At 46.2% G+C, this 21266-nt stretch overlaps 1 protein-coding gene across 2 annotated transcripts in view; it reads right to left on the reverse strand.

Annotated features, from left to right (window-relative positions):
* The window catches only part of Ubxn8 (UBX domain protein 8), a 22142-nt gene extending 2706 nt beyond the window's left edge, over window positions 1-19436 (reverse strand). Inside the window, exons 1-7 of one of the 2 annotated variants that reach the window (XM_052161952.1) lie at window positions 19014-19436; window positions 13679-13801; window positions 10154-10224; window positions 8280-8372; window positions 6532-6669; window positions 4666-4707; window positions 1238-1312 (exon numbers count right to left, since the gene is read on the reverse strand). In XM_052161952.1, coding sequence (XP_052017912.1) covers window positions 1238-1312; window positions 4666-4707; window positions 6532-6669; window positions 8280-8372; window positions 10154-10224; window positions 13679-13801; window positions 19014-19101 — 630 coding nt within the window. In that variant the 5' untranslated portion in view covers window positions 19102-19436. Of the gene's footprint in view, window positions 1-1237; window positions 1313-4665; window positions 4708-6531; window positions 6670-8279; window positions 8403-10153; window positions 10225-13678; window positions 13802-19013 lie in introns of both variants that reach the window. The other variant, XM_052161950.1, reaches the window with a different exon arrangement.
* Between the last annotated feature and the right edge of the window lie 1830 nt (window positions 19437-21266).

Here is a 21266-nt window from a genome sequence, read left to right on the forward strand (position 1 = left end):
TGGGAAGGCAGAGGCAGGTGGATATCTGAGTTTGAGGCCAGCCTGGTCTACAGAGAGTTCCAGGACAGCCAGGGCTATACAGAGAAACTACCTTGAAAAAACAATAAAAAAGTTGAAAACAAAAAATATTTGGAAAAAAAAATTGGATCAAAATCACTAGAAAGCTTTGTCAAAGTAAACCTGTTTGGCAACTGAGACCAAGTGCAGTTGGCTAGTGGCCATTCCTGTAACCGTCCTTAATGATGCCACATACTCACTGGGTTCAGAGCCCAGCGCCACCGAAAAGAACAAGAAAGAAACGTGCGGTCATGATCAAAATTTCATACATAATCCAGCTGAAAACACATCTGCCTCAGAACATGACATTTTAAACAAAGCATGTTTTACTTCAGAAACAATAAGCTGGGTGTGGTTGCTTCCACTATAGCTGTAGTCCCAAAGCTACAACTGGAGGATTACTGGAACCAAAAGTTACTGGGTTTGAGACCAACCCATGCAACAGCAAGATCTTGTATCTCAACAACAAAAGACAAATGGCAGATAAATGACAGACAAAATGTTCCCAGGAAAGCTAAGTATCAAATCATGCACCCCTGCATGCAGCTGATCTATAGAATACATCTGTATGTCATCACTTTAATTAAGACGGTTCTGGAAGTGTCAGGAATGGAACCCTGGTTTTGTACATGAGCTCAGCGCCCACTCAGACACTTAGTTCATAGTACGCTGACAGTGGCTTTGAGACAGCCTCCCTACCTGACTCTGAACTCACAACCCTGCCAGGTGTCACAGCCGCTGCAATGGAAGCATTATACTCTCATTCTACACTGCAGCCACAATTAAAAACATTTTTAAATATGCTGCCAGGTGTGGCAACTCGTGCCTGGAGTCCAGTCATCTGCGAGGCTACCACAGACACCAGGTTCCAGGCCAGCCATGACTACAGGGTAAGTGGATCCTAGTATCTTACCTACCAACTTAAATGAAGTAAACAAGGAAATATAGCTCAGAGAAGGCCTGCCTGAAGACTTAGATTCTTTCCTAATATGAAAAAAAAGAAAAATAGGAAATTAAAGGGAAGAACAAAATGTTAATGTAGAGATCACAACTCAAAGAAATTCTCAAACCATCTGCAATGCAGAACCCTCAAATTGTGTGGTCCTGTCTCGCACTGCATTTGAACACACTGTTGACAAATTTAATAAGATAATATTTCTGAAAACATTGATGTCCTCACCTGTGAATTCCACGACTTGAAAAATCTTCTCTTCAAAAGACGTCCACTTGGGCATCGAAGGGCAACAGTAACTACCTGTAGATTACAAATGATATTCACCCAGCCCTACAATCCACACAGGATGCCCAAGTAGGAAGATTGCAAATTTGAGGCCAGCCTAAGTGACAAAGCAAGACCTCATCTCAAGAACAAGACGGAAGTCCAGACAGGAATTCTGGTCTAGCCTGTGGATGAGGCTGAGCTGGTGCAAGAGTGCCTGGCGGCAGACCGCCCCGGGCTCACTACCCACCACCCATGCACCACACTGTGGAGAATAGCTTGTGTATTGTATGGATACACACCACTGGTCAATGTAAAAGCCTAGGGCCTATAGCTTGGGCAGGAAATGGAAGGTGGGACATCTGGGAAACAAAAGATTGTGTGATAGAGCCAGGCAGATCTATCTGGGAAGATGTGAGGACACCTGGTACCAAGCACAGGTATCCAGCCGTGTGAAGAATGTAGGTTAAAATAATTGGGTTATTTTGAGTCTGAGTCTTATTTCTGAGAGCATGTGTCCAGGAGGAAGAACCAGGACCTGACTACACACGTGGAGATACAAGCAGTTCCTAGCGGCACAGGTGGAGCCAAGCGGATGAGACGCTTAAGATGATCAACCACACAGTGAGTCAGGACGTCCTTGACTGAAAGAAACTACCTCAGAATACACGTAAGCAGGTGGGAGCGATGGTTAAGCACACTGGCTGCTCTCCCAGAAGACATAGCAGCTGACAAACTAACTCTGTTCCTCGGGTTATGACGCACTCTTTGGACATCCACGGGTGTGGTGGCTTGACTGGTTAAGCCTCCATAGACTCATGGGTCTGAATGCTTGGCCATAAGGCTGGTACTGGTAGCGGGCGTGGCCTTATTAGAGGAAGTGTCACTGTGGGGGTGGGCTTTGAGGTCTTAAAGCTCAACTACGCTAAGTGACACAGTCTTCTGCTTTCTATGGATCAAGGTGTAGGTCTCTCAGCTCCGTTTCCAGCACCAGGCCTGCATGCTGCCGTGCTTCCGGCCATGATGATAATGGACTGAACCTGTGAACCTGTAAGCCAGCTCCAATGAAATGTTTTTCTTTGTAAGAGTTGCCAAGGTCTGCTGGGCGGTGGTGGCGCACACCTGTAATCCCAGCATTCTGGGACTCAGAGGCAGGCCAATTTCTGAGTTCGAGGCCAGCCTGGTCTACAGACTGAGTTCCAGGACAGCCAGAGCTATACAGAGAAACCCTGTTTCGAAAAAACCAAATCCAAAACACAAAAACAAAAACAAAAAAAAAAAAAAAAGAAAAGAGGTGCCAAGGTCATGGTGTCTCTTCACAACAATAAAACTCTAAGATAATGGACATGCATGTGGTGGACAGACATACATGCAGGCAAAACACTCATACATATCAAATGATTTGGGGTTATTTTATCAACTGACTAAGAAAGCATGTCACTGTATTCTCCATTTTTAATTTCTGTGCTAGGATAACAAATCTGTTTGTTCACTTCCACACCTGCTGTACTGGCTAGTTTCATGTGTCAACTTGACCCAGGCTGGAGTTATCACAGAGAAAGGAGCTTCAGTTGGGGAAGTGCCTCCATGAGATCCAGCTGTGGGGCATTTTCTCAATTAGTGATCAAGTGGGGAGGGCCCCTTGTGGGTGGTTCCACCCCTGGACTGGTAGTCTTGGGTTCTATAAGAGAGCAGGCTGAGCAAGTCAGGGGAAGCAAGCCAGTAAGAAACATCCCTCCATGGCCTCTGCATCAGCTCCTGCTTCCTGACCTGCTTGAGTTCCAGTCCTGACTTCCTTTTATGATGAACTACAACGTGGAAGTGTGAGCTCAATAAACCCTTTCCTCCCCAACTTGCTTCTTGGTCATGATGTTTGTGCAGGAATAGAAACCCTGACTAAGACAGCTGTCCAAAAAGGCAGCTGTGGGGGAGGTCACAGAGCCCTTCACGCCAAAAGGCACCACAGAGATGGACCAGGCATTGTCCTGCTGCTGGATGCTTCAGACCTAATGAATCAGTGTGACTTTTTGCATAATAAAGAGCTGGTTGGGGGCTGGAGAGATGGCTCAGTGGGTAAGAGCACCGACTGCTCTTCCAAAGAGCAGTCATGAGTTCAAATCCCAGCACCCACATGGTGGCTCACAACCATCCGTAAAGAGATCTGACTCCCTCTCCCACTGTAGCTGTGTCTGAAGACAGCTACAGTGTACTTACATATAATAAATAAATAAATAAATCTTTTTTTTTTTAAAGAGCTGGTTGTCAGGGGCAGAGCCACCTGACAGAACGGCAGAGAGACAGAAGCATTTGAAGAGCAGAGAGGCGCAGCAATGTGAGTCAGTCACATGGAGAGCCGTGATAGTGGGGAAGTCAGTCAAGTCAGATGGGCTGAAGGGCTGCCCCAGCAGACAAGCTGGGACCCGGCAAAGCCCCACAGAAAAATCTAAAAGAGAACCATTATTGTGAAGGGCTAGAGAGAAGCTCCTGCCTTTGCAGAGGACCTGGGTTCACATGAGCTGACTCACAATCTCCTGCAGCCCCATCCCAGGGGTCTGATGACCTTCCCTGGCTCCGTGGGCATCCGCACTCATCCGGGACACAAACTCTTACAGGCACATACACATACACGCAAAAAAAGAAACATCTCTCTCCTGGGTATTCAGTATCTGGATTGCTTTCAATAATCTTTACCTGTAAATCATTTTCACATTTTCCTAAGATACCCAAAGTAGCGATCTTAAACATTAGAAATGTGTCGACAAGATTAAGTCTCTCTTAACTGTGCATGGCTGCTTCAAAAACTGTTTTCTGAGGCGTCTAATGGATGCAGAACTTTACAAAATGGAATATAGCTATAGACAGTTCTCTTTCTAGGCATGCTGACTAATAACTTCATGGTTGTAAAGACATGTGGTCCCCTGCATCAGGCCTGTAACTAAGTCAGCCAGTAGCCGAAAGCAGGACCAACAGTGACAGGCAGGCGCAAAAAGCATGCCAGCCCAGCCCTGCCCTGCCCAGCCCAGCTCTGCCCAGCCCAGCCCAGCTCTGCCCAGCCCAGCCCAGCCCAGCCCAGCCCAGCTCTGCCCTGCCCAGCCCAGCCCAGCCCAGCCCAGCACACCATACTTCAACTGCACAAGCAGCACAGGCTCCACCTAAGTGGAGAACTGCAGGGAAGCCGGTGTCAGTGCTGCTGGCAGCAGGAAACCATCTGTGCCCCCCTCCCACTCAGCAGCACTCAGCTAAGCATCTGATGCCACACCCAGAAAAGACCTGACTCCAAAGCAGCTGCAAGGACCAGCTCTTCTCCCTAAGCCCATGTGGGGTGGGGGGTGGGGGGGTAGGACTCACCTGAGGTCCAACAAAGCAAAGGAAGAATCAGAGAAACGTACCTCTTCTGCTGTTTCTGATGGTTCTTCAGGTAAATCAGGAACCTAAAGAAATATAAACTGGAAATAAGAGAACTCTCAGGAAGAACCCTGTTCAATAGGCTATATGCATCTAGGATTTAAAAGGCTTCCTAATATATACATCTGTCAGACCTTTACAGTGAGCCGGGCCTGGAGGCTAAATTAACAGTGCTTGCTGTCTAGCCTGACCTGGGTTTTGATGCCTGGGACCCACATGAAGGAGAAAACCAATTCCAGCATAGTTATCCTCTGCCCCTGCACATGCACCACACACACACACAAAGTATCAATAGAGCCTTGAGTCCCGGGACTCAGGAGGCAGAAGCAGGTGGATCTCTGTGAGTTTGAGGCCAGCCTGGTCTATAGAGTGAGTTCTACGACAGCCAAGGATACACAGAGAAACCCTGTCTCAGAAAACAGAAATGAAGGAAGGAAGGCAAAAAGTTAGTTTACAATTAAAATGAAAATTCAAGGCAATTGTTCTCAGGTGTGTCTAACTTGCGTCCTGCCTTTTCCTCTCTTAACCCGAGTGCTTAAGATCTATAAAAGAGGCAGGCAGATCTCTGAGTCCAAGGCTAGCCTGGTCTGCATAGCAAGGACAGCCAAAGCTACATAGTAAGACATTATCTCAAAAATATCACATGAAGTTTATATTAAAATCTATTTGGTAAGCTAGATGGCTTACCAGATGTGGTTTGAATGAAAATGGTCCTCAAAGACTCATAGGGCGTGGCACTATCAGGAGGTGCCGCCTTATTGGAGGAAGTACGTCACTGGGGGTGGGCTTTGAGCCCAATTTCTCTTCCTGCTGCTTTCGGATCCAGAAAAAGCTGTCCGCTATCTCTCCAGAGCATCTGCCTGCATGCCCGCCATGCTCCCACCATGACAATATCAGCCCCAATGAAATGCTTTACTTTATAAAAGTTGCCACAGTCCTGGTGTCCCTTCATATCAATAGAACACTGACTAGGGCACAGGGTGACAAGCTGGGGTCAATCCCCAGAGAGGCAGATCCCCCGGGAGTTCTCGGATCTTCTCACACACATACACACACACACACACACACACACACACACACACGTACATACACACATAGGCGTGAAGTAAGCGAATGTAATTTTTTAATGTCTCTTAACTAAAGAAGAAGAAAGAAGTAAGTGTGGGCTGGGGAGGCAGCCAGCAGTGCTTACGTACGTAGCACATACCAGGCCAGCATGCTTTCCCTAATTTTTTTTTAAAGATGCTCTAGGATAGTGTAAAAATGCATAATTTAAAAAAATAGAAAAAAAGAAAAAGAAAAGAAAAAAGCCCAGGGAAAGCCTTGGGCTGTCGTGCCGGCTGTAGTCGCGACCTGGGAGGTAGAGGCATTACACACAGAATTATCTAGAGACACTGAATAAAACCGGCATCAGTTTATGTAAACAAGGGACACCGGAAATGAATGTGTACACTTGAGCACTATCCCAATATTTCAATTTACCCATGACACTATCCTTAAGTCTGGAATACTTCTGACCCCAGGCATTTCAAATGAGGGTCGTCCGCCTGCAGAAGGCACTCACAGGAACAGCAGCGATGCCTCCTGACACCCACTAGGAAGCCTTCCCTTCATCGACACCGCCCTTTCATCCCTACACTATCAGATTATTTCAATACCACTTATCTCATAGCTTTCCTCCAACCTGGCTCTGGTTTTTGATTTTTAAGTAGGACCAACGGTCCACAGAGCTGGAGCTGACCCCTTTACAAGGCTGTGGGAAGACACCGTCGGGTTAAAAGCATCCTCCCCTCCCCTCCCACTAGAGCCTCCTCAAAGAACACACTCCTGCCATCAGCCATCAACTGAACCTTGTTCCTCGAGGGCGCCTGAGCAGGTGGTGAAATATCAGTTGAAAACGTAGGCAAGCTCTGTCTTCTTGCTGCTTCTCCATTTGTTGTTTCAAAAGACGCCTGACTTGAATTTTCAAACTCCGAATCTTCATTCCCCTGGTCATAAACAACCAAAGAATTCTTGAGAGCCATGTTCTCTCAACTAGGGTCTATTCATAATGGTTACTTTTTTTTTTTTAGCTCTGATAGTCATTTTTAGATCAGAAAACTGAAGTATATTTCTTTGGGCAGGAAAACCTGAGGCTGGATGCGTTCCGGAACCTACCTTTACCAGGTTCTAAGGTCCTCCCGACTAGGAAGAGCGGACAGGGCCCCGCTCGGCTCCCTCTGCGGCTGAACGTGATGTTCTGTGCTTTGGCACAGGGTCTGACTGGGCAGCCCTGCAGGCCAGGAACTCATATGGAGTCCAGCCTGGCGCTGAACGCTCAGCATCTCCTGCTCTGCCTCACAAGCATCCGTGTGACTAACACTGAGTCTCCCCAAAGACAGAACCGAGGAAGACATGCAGGGAAAACACAACCAAGTGTGGTCCATCCAATTCGAGTTTAGGGCTGAGAAGATGACTCAGCAATGAAGAACACTCGCTGTTATGTTGTCATGTTGTTCGGTTCCCAGCACACACATGAAGGCTAACAGTCATGTGACTCCAGTTTCAGAGACTCTGACACCCTCTTCTGAGTACACATGAATATATGCAAGCAAAATACTCACACACACAAAATAAAAATAAAACACATCTATTTCTTCATGTGAGCTTCATACTCTGGGTATCTGAATATTTTACTTAAGCAAAGATCAGAAGTTCCTCAGAAGAGTGTTACTCAGCAGTTTTCTCAAAGAGCACATTATCTACCACAGATATAAACAGTCCCTTCACCACTGCACACACAAATGCGCGGAATAAAACTGATGTGGAGTCAAGCATTGTGGTGCATGCCTGCAATGCTGGCACTAAAGGGGCAGAGGCAGGAGAGTCACTGCATCCAGGAGGTCAGCCATGGCCACAAAATGAGTTCAAGGCTGACCTGAGTGCCACAGAGAGCCCTGGACTCAAAACCCACCAAACACACACATGCAAATAACTACATATAAAGGAAACACAGGAGCTGGGGAGATGTCTCAGCGAGGAAGCACTTGCGGCTCATGAGGACTTGAGTTTAGAAAATCCCCAGACCCATACATTAAACAAGAGTGGTGTGCCGGGGATGGAGGGGGGGTGGCACACGCCTGTGATCCCAGCACTCTAGGAGGCAGAGGCAGGTGGATTTCTGAGTTCGAGGCCAGCCTGGTCTACAGAGTGAGTTCCAGGACAGCCAGGGCTACACAGAGAAACCCTGTCTAGAGAAAACCAAATCCAAAAAACAAAAAACAAAACAAAACAAAAAAACTAAGAGTGGTGAAAGCAACTCTAATCCCAGTGCCAGAGGTGACAGGGGAGGGTCAGGACCCAGACCAGGCCAGCCAGCCAGCCTAGCTGAAACCGTGAGCTCTAGGTTCAGAGGGAGAGCACATCTCCAGAGTAGAACACAGGAAGACGCCTGACCCTGAACCCCAGCATGTGCCTACATGGACAAGTACACCCGTACATACTGGGCATAAAGCAAGTGCACACCTGCGTGTTCACGGACACACACACACACACCACACACATACCCCAATAGGAAACTAACAATAGGATACAAAATCCAAAAGCAGAGTTTCCTGACCTCGAGTCTGTGGCCGGTGGTCAGCTTCCAGGTCTCCCCTGTCATCTGGTAAAACCGCTCTTCCAGTTTTCTCAACTTCATTTCCTGCTGAGGCTTTAAAACATTCTGTTTGTATCTGCTGGCCTGGTCGTGCGAGAACGTGTGATTACTACTCATTAGTGCTTCTACACTACACGTTGTCTAAGTTATAGATCAAGAACAAGGTCTGAAGCTTGAAGTGGTTTGAAGAGGAATGCCCCCATGTGCTCGCTCACCCATTTGAATGCCAGGTCGTTAGGGACTGGCATGACCAGGAAGTACAATCCTTCAGCAAGGAAGCCTTGTTATGTGTAGTGGGGGAGGGGAGCTTTGAATTTTTCAGACTCTCAAGCCAGGCCCAGTGTCTTTCTCTCCCTGCTGCAGGCCAATCAGGATGTAGAACTCTTCCCCAGCACCATGTCTGCCAGCCGGCTGCCATGTGTCCCAAAATGATAACAATGGACTAAACCTCTGAGACTATAATGCTTCCCTTTATAAGAGTTGCTGTGGTCAAGGTATTTCATCACAGCAATGGCGGCCCTAAGACACTTGTTGGAGGTGGTGTGTCACTGGGGGGTGGGCTCTGTGGTTTCAAAAGTCCACGCCAGGGCTGGAGAGATGGCTCAGCGGTTAAGAGCACTGACTGTTCTTACGAAGGTCCTGAGTTCAAATCCCAGCAACCACATGGTGGCTCACAACCATCCGTAATGAGATCTGATGCCCTCTTCTGGTGCTGTCTGAAGACAGCTAAAGTGTACTTAGATATAACAATAAATAAATGTTTAAGCCAGAGCAAGCGGGGCAGACCAGAGAGAGCAGAGGTCCTGAATTCAAATTCCCAGCAGCCACATGATGGCTCACAACCATCAGTACAGCTACAGTGTACACATATACATAATTAATTAATTAATTAATTAAAAAAAAAAGTCCACGCCAAGCCTGACGGTGGCGCACGCCTGTAATCGCAGCAGAGGCAGAGGCAGGCGGATTTCTGAGTTCGAGGCCAGCCTGGTCTACAGAGTGAGTTCCAGGACAGCCAAGGCTACACAGAGAAACCCTGTCTCAAAAAAACCAAATAAAAAAAAAAAAAACAAACAAACAAACAAAAAAAGTCCACGGCAGCCCCAACGCCTTTCACTCTGCCTGCCACCTGAGGACTAGGAAACAAAACTCTCAGCTACGTCTACAGGATCGCACTTGTTCCCTGCCACGATGATCGATGATCGTGGACTTAATTAAATGCTTTCTTTTACAAGAGTTGTCTTGGGTCGTGGGGTCTCTTTGTAGCAACAGGACAGTGACGACCACTCAGAAATAATTAAAACTATTGCACATGTAAGACCAGGATGTCCTGGGAATGGCGGCACACGCCTTCAATCTCATCACTCTGGACTGAGACAGGAAGATCCTGAGATTGTGGCTAGCACCGGCTACCACGGTGGCTAGCACCGGCTACCACGGTGGCCAGGACAAGGACAGCTGTCCAAGTGGATTAGGTCACCTGCCACCAGGCCTGCCCACCCGAGTTCAAACCCTGGGACAAGGAGAGAACCAACTCTTTCCCACACAGACACATGAGTGAAGAAGAAATAAAATGTAATAAATAAGATTTTAATTTTAAAGGGTCAACATTGAATATGGTGATCCCAGCCCTTAGGAAGTGGAAGCAGGAAGACTGGCACTCAAGGTTACCCTCAATGACGTTGTAAATTCAAGGTCATCGTACATTAACAAGAGACCTCGTCTCAAAAAAGGAGGGCGGGCGCAACTTTCCGCCCTGTGAGTCAGATGTCAGCGGTCGCTCACACGCAACTAGTGAGGCAGCCCCCACGGAGCCCCCACGCGAAGGGCCTTACCTTCTCCCCCTGGACTTCCTGCTGCCTTTCCCTCACGAGTCTCTGTCTTCTCTCATTCTCTTTTTCTCCTTCTGAATCCAAAACAAAGAAGCACTTTGTAATTCTGAAGTTTCAACGAATCAAATGCATTTTCTCTGAGAATAAGTCTTTAGATATGAACACTACATACTTTCCAAATAATCAAAACATGTGTATATGAAATCTATAATAAAAGCTGTTCTGAAACAATTCACTAACATTGTATATTATTATAATATTATTGTATATATAACAAACTTCTTTTTCTGGAGACAGGGTCTCCCTATGTAGCCCTGGCGGGCCTCACACTGGGAATCCTCCTGTCTCAGTTTCCCAGATGCTGTGATTATAGCATGTGCCATATTCCTAGCCTAAACACAACTTTAATGTTACATGCTGCATAGCATCAGCCTTCAGTGAGGATTATGACAAAAACTGCGGGACAAGAGGACCAGACCCTGCCACCAGACAGAAGAACTGGTAAGGTTGAGTGTGTCCAAACCCCAGAAATCTCAGACTAGAGAACAGCAGGAATGGGCCACTCCCGGCCTGCCTCTACCTCCCTCTACCTGCTATGGAACCAGCCATGGACAGGCCAGTGAGGTGGCATCAAACCCTGCTAATGAAGAATCCGGATAGGCCCCAACCAGCATTCAGACAATGCACATCCCTTCCTGGCCATTCCGTCTTGCAAAAGGTGTGCAATCCCTGCTGTATCCTGGGTAAAGGAGACGCATTCTCCTTCACCATCAAATAAAGCAGCTTCAACAAGCACAGACCATCTTTTCATCAAGGCTAGGGGTGGGAGGGGCTCAATGCCGTAAATAGCTACACCTACATCTCCTAAATCTCCTAAATCCGGAGAAGGCCTTCTCTCAGAACCAAACCTGTTCAGCCCCACTTCTAGGGCTCTGTCTTCCCCTCCCTGCCTGGCACTCTGAGGGGAAGTACCAACTGGAACCATACCCCCCTCCACCCCACCTCACCTCACCCACCCCATTCCCCACCCCCAGAGCTACCCCAGCTGTGCCTGGGTACACAGGAGACTGGGAACCAGGGCAACCATCCCAGACTCCTTTGTTTCTCACCCTTGGGAAACCCAAACCGAAGACCTCCCTTTTGCCTCCCCTGAATGGCTTGCCTGGGACACTCCAGGCCCCCCAGCGGAGGCAGGCAGGACGCACCAACCCATAAATGAGCCACATGACTCACACCCAAATAATGCAAAGGAACAATTTACAAAGGCAAGAACGATCAAGGGCACACTTCCATATAAACAGCAAATCACAGGGACTTCCAATGCAATGTCCGCAGCACAGCAAACCATCTTCTTGATAGCAATATATTGTTAGTGTTTATTAGATTTTTTTTTTCTGAGTGCTAAGGACTGAAAGCAGGGCACCTGTGCTACTCATACTTCTACAACTGAGGTTCACAGCAAGCACTGGAAACAACCATACAAAATTCCTGATGGAAAATCACAATGGTTCTGTTGAATCTCCAAACTGAGTGCATTGAAGTATGAGAGACCGAAGCAGAGGAAGTCCAAAAATCTATGACTGGGAATCCCCAAAGTACCCACTTCATCATGTGTTATTGGGTTGAATAATTTTTTGCAATTATGTTTTTCCGCATGGCTAATGTGAAAGAGCTGTCTGCACTATTCGTTGTATTTACTTGTATTTTAAAGACCATAGACCACAGCGGTGAAGGGTGAACCTTGGTTAGCAGAATGCTGGCCTGACACACAAGGTCTTGGGTGGGGTCCCCAGCACCACACTGCCAGCTGTTTGTAATCTCAGCGGGCAGGAAGGAGGTAGAGGCAGGAGGGTCAGAAGTTCAGAGTCATCGTCATCCAGAGAGTAAGTAACAAGCCACCCTGGGTTATTGCAGAGCGTATCTTAAAAAACAAAAACGGGCTGGAGAGATTGGCTCAGAGGTTAAGAACACTGGCTGCTCTTCCAGAGGATCTGGGTTCAATTCCCAACACCCACACGGTGGCTCACAAGTGTCCGGTGAGTCCAGTTCTAGAGCATCTGACACCCTCATGAAGACACAGGCAGGCAAAACACCAATGCACATAAGAAAATAAAATGATAAAAATGAATATATTATTTTTAAAAACCACAAATTCATTACTGGGGAGCTTTTTGCTAATAACATTTAAAAAATAGATGCTAGTTTTAAAAAGTAGCGTGTCCGTCCCTGTTAGGGCACCAGCTGCCACAGACCCACCCAGTGGGTGGGGGGGATTCACCGAGGAGGGACTTTGGATATCAGGAGAGGTACGGGTTGGCAAGTGGCGAGGGACAAACAGAAACAAACACTGAAGCAGTTGAAATCTGAATGTATTTTGCAGCTCTCAAGCAGGGATTTTTATACATACAAAATTGGCATTACAAATCTGAAAAAATATATTCAGTGAAGCAATTACAAAGAACAATTATCTAAGCATTTGGCAGAAGAAGATAAAAAAATCAATCAGGTATGAATTAGGAAGTTCACGTAAGAAGCATCTTATTCCTAGATCAGAATCTAGGAATGATCTCATTAGGATGCCTGTGAGCCACCATGTGGTTGCTGGGATTTGAACTCAGAACCTGCAGAAGAGCAGTCAGTGCTCTTAACTGCTGAGCCATCTCTCCAGCCCATTTTGTCTTGTTTTAAATGTCATGTGTATCGCTTCTCAGTCTTTTGGCTAAGATCAAGTGTTAAATGTTATGTGTGTGAGTGTTCTGTCTGCATGTATGTCTAATGTACCACATGCATGCAGTGCTCATGGAGGCCAGAAGAGGGCATCGAACCCCAGGATCTAATGTTACAGTTGTGAAATTCTTGTGGATGGAGGGACTGGAGCTCAGGGCCTCTGGGACAGCAGCCTTCTCGGTACCACCGCCTCCTCTCTATCTGGGGCTTTTAAAGGCTGGTGAGATAGCTCAGTGGGTAAAGACACTGCCAAACCTATGAGCTCAGTCATCCCTGGAACCCATATGGTGGAAGGAGAGAACAGGCTTCCACTTGAAATTATTACACAATGTATTAATAAGAAAAGTTTTTACTGTAAAATAAACAAAAGAAAAAATTTGGGCAGAAAAGGTTACTTTTCACTTTTATTTTATTTTTTTTGGTTTTTTCGAGACAGGGTTTCTCTGTGTAGCCCAGGCTGTCCTGGAACTCACTCTGTAGACCAGGCTGGCCTCGAACTCAGAAATCCACCTGCCACTGCCTCCCAAGGTGCTGGGATTAAAGGCATGCACCACCACTGCCCAGAAATAAGGTTACTTTTTATTTTATTGGGTAAAACTTTTTTTTTTTTTTTTTTTTTTTTTGGTTTTTCAAGACAGGGTTTCTCTGTGTAGCCCTGGCTGTCCTGGAACTCTGTAGACCAGGCTGGCTTCGAACTCAGAAATCCGCCTGCCTCTGCCTCCCAAGTGCTGGGATTAAAGGCATGCACCACCACTGCCCAGAAAAAAAAATGTTTTAAAGTAGTACAAGTACTAAACTTACCTTTCAGATGAACTTGGGAAGGTTTAAGTGAATTAAACCAGGAGGTGGTCACAGAAATGACCAATGTAAGCAGGGCCAGCAGTAGGAATATCCGGCCACTCAGCAAAAAGAGATCTCTAATTCCTTAAAAAGAAAAAAAAATAGTTAAACATGTATCTTTGAAAGAAAGTTTCACTTTCCTTGATACTAATAATAAATGATTGATTACACTAGAAAGCGGAGTTAGATTCTAAGTGACACAAGCCTCCTGGTTGATTTCCTAGTCTTTCAGGGTGCTAAAGTCCAACATGGTGGTCACAGCCACAAAAAACTGTCAGAAAACAACTCTAGAAGTAATATCCTATTTCAGGAACACACATTGTTCAGCTGAGTCATAAATAAATATTATGAGCATTAATAATGCACAAAACTTGGTTTTCCTTCAAAATAAGATTAAGAGTAATATCTTGTAAAATTCTGGTTCTATTTTAAATAGTCATTCTCTTCAAAATAACATTAAAATATTTTAAAGTATTTATTTGGGGCACTCAGGGTAAAACGCAGTACATCCTTCATTGTGCAAGAGGTCAGAGGACAATTATCAAAAGCCAATTCCTCTCTCCCTCCTCTCCTCTCTCTCTCTCTCTCTCTCTCCCCCCACCACGTGGGTTCCAGGAATCCAGCTCCAGCCATTAAGCCTGGCAGTAAGCACCATTACTAGTGCCGCCTTCCTTCCGGCCCCAAATGTCATTTGTGTATTTACTTATTTGTCACTGGGGCTCAGCCACCAGCCTTCTAAGAATACGTCTTTCTACCAAGCTATAGACTTCCACCTAGACCCTGAATCGCCAAATTCTTCCTCGAGACTGAATTGCACCATTGTGCATTTCTCTAGTTTCCAGCATTTATTCAGTCATTTACACAAAAAATTACTACTTATATGTTTATCAATACTTATACAGTTCTGAGAGTTCAGGTGAAGAGTCAAAATCAAAAATGTTAAGATCAAACCAGGTGGTGGTGGCGCACGCCTGTAAACCCAGCACTCTGGGAGGCAGAGGCAGGGGGATTTCTGAGTTCAAGGCCAGCCTGGTCTACAGAGTGAGTTCCAGGACAGCCAGGGCTATACAGAGAAACCCGGTCTTAAAAAACCCTAAAATAAAGCAGTAAAGCAAGAGCACCAATCTGTATAACACAGTGCTAAATCCAGAGGGAAGAGATGCACAGACAGATTAAAATATATCCTCTTCAAGTTTCTAGGGGTTTGTGGTTGTTCTTTTGTTTTATTTAGCCCTGTCTGAGTTTGGGTTTTAATGTTGTAAAGAGACACCATGACCAAGGCAACTCTTATAAAGGCACACATTTAATTGGAGCTGGCTCACAGTTTCAGAGGTTCAGTCCATTATCATCATGGTGGGAAGCATGTCATCACTCAGGCAGACATGGTGCTGTGGGCACTAAAAGTTCTACATCTTGATCTGAAGGTAGCCAGGAGGAGGCTCTCCTGCACTGGGCAGATCTTGAACATAGGACGTGAAAGCCCACCCCCACAGTGACACACTTCCTCCAACAAGACCACACCTCCTCCAACAAGACCACACCTCCTCCAACAAGACCACACCTCCTCCAACAAGACCACACCTCCTAATAGTGTACTACCCATGGGCCAAATGTATTCAAACCACCACAGCCCTGATGCCAGAATGTTTTTAAAAATAAATAAATAAATAAAATAAAACTTGAGCCGGGCGGTGGTGGCGCACGCCTGTAATCCCAGCACTCTGGGAGGCAGAGGCAGGTGCATTTCTGAGTTTGAGGCCAGCCTGATCTACAGAGTGAGTTCCAGGACAGCCAGGACTACACAGAGAAACCCTGTCTCGAAAAAAACAAATCCAAAAAACCAAAAAAAAACAAAAACAAAAAACAAAAACAAACTTGGAGTGGCCTGGTTCTGGAAAGACTCAGTGTAGCAGTACCAGAACAGGGAAGTAGGAAGGGGTAGATGGGAGAACAGGGGGAAGGAAGAGGGCTTATGGGACTTTTGGGGAGTGGGGAGCCAGAAAAGGGGAAATCATTTGAAATGTAAATAAAAACTATATTGAATAAAAAAATATTTAAAAAAAAACAGAATTAAAGCATTCAGTTTACAATTTAAAAAAAAAAAAACTTGGCAGATACAGAAGAACCACCTCGTCCATTTGGCAAGGTCTAGATCCAAGTTAAGTGGGCCTTTAAAGATCATTTTAAAAAGAAAGTACATAATTTTAGAACAATAAGCATCCATTAAGCCTGCTCCACCAGTGTTAGCATTGTGGCTGCTGCCCAGGAAGTATAATTTCTAAAACAGACTTAAATATAGCTAACAGATTGTCAGGAACCCAAGGGAGGGAAGATAAGAAGAAGTAAGCAACCCCACCTCACAGGGAAAGATGGCAGAGTTGAGAGAAGTTTTCGCATGTCAGAGCAGCTGCCAAAAGGCAGCGACACTTTCTCCAACTCTCAGCTTAACCACTGTGCTAAAGTCTAGGGACAAAATCCCAAGTCTGACATGGCCTCTGCCCTCAACTCTTCCTGAGGTCAGTGCTGAATGGAAGCAGATCTCCCACAACCCTGAGCGGCGGCCTTCTTGATGACTAGTGACTCAAATATTAGTGAAAAGTAGAAGGTTCTCCAGGAGCAGTGCAAAGACAAGGGAGAGGGTGAGTTTTGCAATCATATATGAGTGTGACTTACTGCTGTTGTTGAAATAAAAGTTGTGTTGGGCCAGCAAGAGGACTTTGGATAAAAGGGTTCACCAGCCTGACAATCTGAGTTAGTTTATTTCTCAGAACCCACGTAAAGGTTGAAGGGAAATCTGACTTCCAAAAGTTGTCCTCTGATCTCCATGCACCTATAGTGGCACCTACACAGACACGTCAACACTCTATATATATATATATATATATATATATATATATATATATATATATATATATAAGCATATATATATGCTTAGGCTGATATGTATATATTAGCCTAAGCTTAAAAAGTCTTTATATACTCCAATCTAGTTTTTTTAAATTATTTATTTGTATTTAATGTGTATTGGTTTTGCCTGCAATGTTGGTCTATGTGAGGGTGTTGGTTCCCCCGGAAATGGAGTAACAGGCAGGTTTGAGTTGCCGTGTGGGTTCTGGGAATTGAATGAGGGTCCACTGGAGAATAGCCAGTGCTCCTAACCAGGGAGCCAGCCCTCCAGCCCCTAATCTAGCTTTTCAAGAAGCATTTTATTATCACTTGTCTCGGGCATGTTTGAGGGCATCTGACTCCTTGTTGAGAAGAAGAAAGGCTGGAGGAAAAAGAACTTTAGCTTGTCCACTAACTTTAGGGTCTGGGCAGTGATGACACATTCCTTTGATCCCAGCACTCACGAGGCAGAGGCAGGAAGAGCTCCAGGCCAGCCTGGTCTACAGAGTGAGTTCCAGGTCAGCCATGGGTACACAGAGAAACACTGTCTCAAAAAACAACAAAAACAACAACAACAACAACACACACACACACAAAGCTTAAGGAGGAAGGCACACATAGACACTACCCATCCACAAGCAGAAACTAAAGAGGTAGGTTAACAAATGAGGCAGGAGTGCCGGGTGATGGTGGCGCATGCCTGTAATCCCAGCACTCTGGGAGGCAGAGGCAGGTGGATTTCTGAGTTCGAGGCCAGCCTGGTCTACAGAGTGAGTTCCAGGACAGCCAGGGAAACCCTGTCTCGAAAAAGCCAATAAAAAAAAAAAAAAAAAAAAAAAAAAAAAAAAAAAAAAAAAAAAAAAAAAAAACCAAAAAACAAAAAAAAACAAATGAGGCAGGAGGTTTGCTTCAAGATGCAGGCTAACCTAAGCCAGTTGAAGACTCAGAAGACACACATAAAAAGAAAAACCATGCAGGGTGGTGGGGACCCCCCCCACCGTGAATCCCAGCACTGGGGAGGCAGGGGCAGAAGGCCCTCTATGAGCTCAGGGCCTGCCTGGTCTATAAAGTGAGTTACAGGGCAGCCAGGGCTGGTACACAGAACAACTCTAGCAAAAGAAAAGGAAAAAGGGAGAAAAGATCAAAACCACCTCCAATTAATCACTGATCGTTCTCAATGGATCACAGTGCTCTCAAATGTAAAGATTTTAACAGTACTGTAAACTCAAGTATCCCCAAAGAAGCCTCTCTCCGCATTGTGCATTCTACAGAAGGTGATTAACGGAACTTTTAGACTATGGCGTAGTTCAAATGCTGCAGGTTCAGAGCTTAACCATGGATTATTATGGGCTATCTTTAATTAGTCCCTTAATAGCACTCACCGCTCCCCTCTACGCCTGACCTAACTATGCCTATCACATGGAACCCGGGCAATGTATTAACACAGCCCACAACCTTCCACTCATCCTTGAGAGCATCTGAGCCCTCTGGGTGAGGTTTTCCTACAGTTGCTGTAACTCACCTCCCTGATGGACCAATCACATATATTTGAAGTGTTTTATAACACTTCTGGCCGTATTATAAAATCTTTATGGAACCGTGGAACAGTGACTTTGAAGTAACCTAAATCTGTATTCCCAGACCACGGACATTTAGATTTGATTCCAAAATAAAGTTTTAACCCGCTTTGGGGTAGAGAGCTGCTTTTTACGCTAACAGTGCCTACAAGTCCGTATGGCAGTAGTGGAGACTGAGATTGCAAACAGGGTCTGACTTAGGAAAAGGATTTCATAAATGTTATTTGGGGACTGACTCCCTTTCATCCATTCCTTGATGTTGACACAAAGGCCTTCTTCAGAAACATTCCCCTTTTCCAGGCGAGGGCTCCTTGATTTTAAGACTCAGTCTTAATGCCCTGAAGGCCGTCATGCTATCAGCGTATTTATTTCCGGATCTCACCACTCTCTGAGGCAGTACAGTTTTTGTTGTTGTTGTTGTTTGTTTGTTTTGGTTTTTTGTTTGTTTGTTTGTTTGTTTTTTCGAGACAGGGTTTCTCTGTGTAGCCCTGGCTGTCCTGGAACTCACTCTGTAGACCAGGCTGGCCTCCAACACAGAAATCTGCCTGCCTCTGCCTCCCAAGTGCTGGGATTACAGGCGAGCGCCACCACCACCGGGCTGGCGGAACAGTTCCTATCTGTGCCCGCGCTTCTCACTCGGGTCCCTTTCCAAGCGGACCCTGGCCAAAAGTCAAGGGAACTTTTCCCGCGAAAGGGAGGCGGCTCCGGAAGCGGGGCAGGCGCGATGGATTCTGGGGATTGTAGTCAAAACCGCGCGGTGGGGGGGGGGTACGCACCACTCAGGTGAGCACACCCCAGCTTGTGAGCACCGAGAGTGGAAAGGCAACACTTACCGAGACTCGGGATCCCGCGCCGGAGCTCCAGACACAAGAGAGGGAGAGCAGAGAGCAAGAAAAGGCCAACGACGCCGCGAGAAGCCATGGCGCGGAGGACTCGCCGGCCGCAGCGCCCGCCCCTTCCGGCCGTACCTTCCGCGAGCTCTCCCCGGAGGCCTCACGCTGTGAGCAATGGAGCAATGGAGGAACGATGTTAGGCCTAGAAGCTGGGGCGCGGGCCCGAAGGAGATAAGCCCATCGTCCTTGCTCAGACGGCCTGGGTCAGCTCCTTCGGCTGGGGAGGTCCAGAGGGGCCCCTGTGATGTGGATCTGATGATGGTCGCGGTGACTGTCCGACTGTGCTGATCTAAAAGATGGTGCTCAGAAGCCAGAAATGGCTTCCAAGGGGCAGCTGATGCTGCGAGGCCCCGGGGCCTTGGGGCACTTGGGGGTAACCGGGTTTGGTGCCTAGCTTACTAGTTACTAAGCATCTCCTCTCCTCCTGCGGGAAGCTTAGCAGTGGGCCTGCTGCGAGTGCCTGTCCCTGCCCCACCCCCGCGTGGAGAGCCCCAGACCTGCTCCCCCTACGGTTCTCCCTGTCGGTTTGCCCACACGTGTTACTGTTGTGACTTAAGCCCTCACAGTGACTTCACTGTCAGCTCTGGTAACGTAAAGAGTTCAGGTATGGAGGGCCTCCCCACTGACAAGATTCCCACCTCTGCATATCCTCAGCTGTCAGTGCCCACAGTCGCTCTTCAGTTTAGCCTAAGTTCCATGTACTGTGTCCCACCACTTGGCTGGCTTCAAGTATGTGTATGTTATTGAATTCGTCCTAAACAAACTCAGCTCTGGCATACATGTCCTGTACAGAGTCTGTATGATGTCTGGTGCCATGATAGGAATGTATGTATATAGCGCTACAGAACCACTGTATTTCCTGAGGAAATAATGACTAAGGTGCGAAGGTTAGGAGTTTGGACTGTGTACACCTTCAATCTCAGCACTCAGGAGACAGAGGCATGTGGGGTTCAAGGCCAGCCTGGTCTACAGAGTGAGTTCCAGCACAGCCAGGGCTACACAGAGAAACCCTGTCTCAGAAAAACCAAGAGAAAGAGTATACAGAGGAGAGTGAGAGACTTTGGAACAGTGAGCCCTAAAAATGGATGTCTATCAAATTCCTCCCCTCAGGGGACCCTAAAGGAGCAGAGACAGAGAAAGAGCCAAAAGGGATGACGGACACCAAGAAAACAAGGCCTCCAAAGCAAAAAAAAAAAAAAAAGGTGATAAACATGTGAACTCAGGAAACTGAGGCCTCACACATGGGGCCTGCATGGATCTCCACCAGATAAGATCCTAGAGCCCAGAGAAGTGGACACCTGTCCCCATCCCTAATCCAGACGCTATCTCCAATTGATAACCACTTGCAAATGAGAATTTGTTCTCCAAGGGAGTCTCACTTGGAAATCACTTGTCAGAATACACTGAATGCCCAGAGCGGATGGCCAACAGGAAATGAACTCAACTGCATCTTTAGCAGTTCCTGGTCTTGATGTCATGTCAGAGTCTTTCCTTTTTTTTATTTTTTTTTTAACCTCCTTTCCCCCTAAAGTTCCTTTGTGTGTGTGTGTGTGTGTAAATATATATATATATATATATATATATATATATATATATATATATATATATATATATATATATATTTGTGGGTGGTGGAAGGAGGTTGCTGCTTAAAACCTTTCCTTACCTTTATTTTATTTTTTTAAAGATTTATTTACTTATATGTAAGTACATTGTAGGTGTCTTCAGATACACCAGAAAACGTCGTTAGATCTCATTACAGATGATTGTGAGCCACCATGTGGTTGCTGGAGTTTGAACTCAGGACCTTCGGAAGAGCAGTCAGTGCTCTTAACTACTGAGCCATCTCTCCAGCCCCCTTTGTGTATATTCTATGACTTCCAGTTTAGTGTTTTTATGTAATTCCCACGTGTGCCAACATGGGCCTTTGATTCTTACCCTTTCCTTTGGGCTCTTTCCCTTCTGTCTGTTTTGTCCTATTTTGATGTATTAGTTTTATTTTAATTATCCCTTAGAAGCCTGTTTCATATTGAGACAGAAAAGGAGTGGATTTAGATGGGATGAGAGGTGGGGAGGACTAGAAGGAGGAGAAACTGTAATCAGGATATAGTTTGTAAGGGGAAGGCTTTATTTTATGTATATAGTGCTATGCCTGTGGATGCCAGAAGAGGGCATCAGATCCCCTGGAACTGG

This window comes from Apodemus sylvaticus, chromosome 18 (assembly GCF_947179515.1).
Source record: "Apodemus sylvaticus chromosome 18, mApoSyl1.1, whole genome shotgun sequence".
Taxonomy (NCBI): Eukaryota; Metazoa; Chordata; class Mammalia; order Rodentia; family Muridae; genus Apodemus; species Apodemus sylvaticus.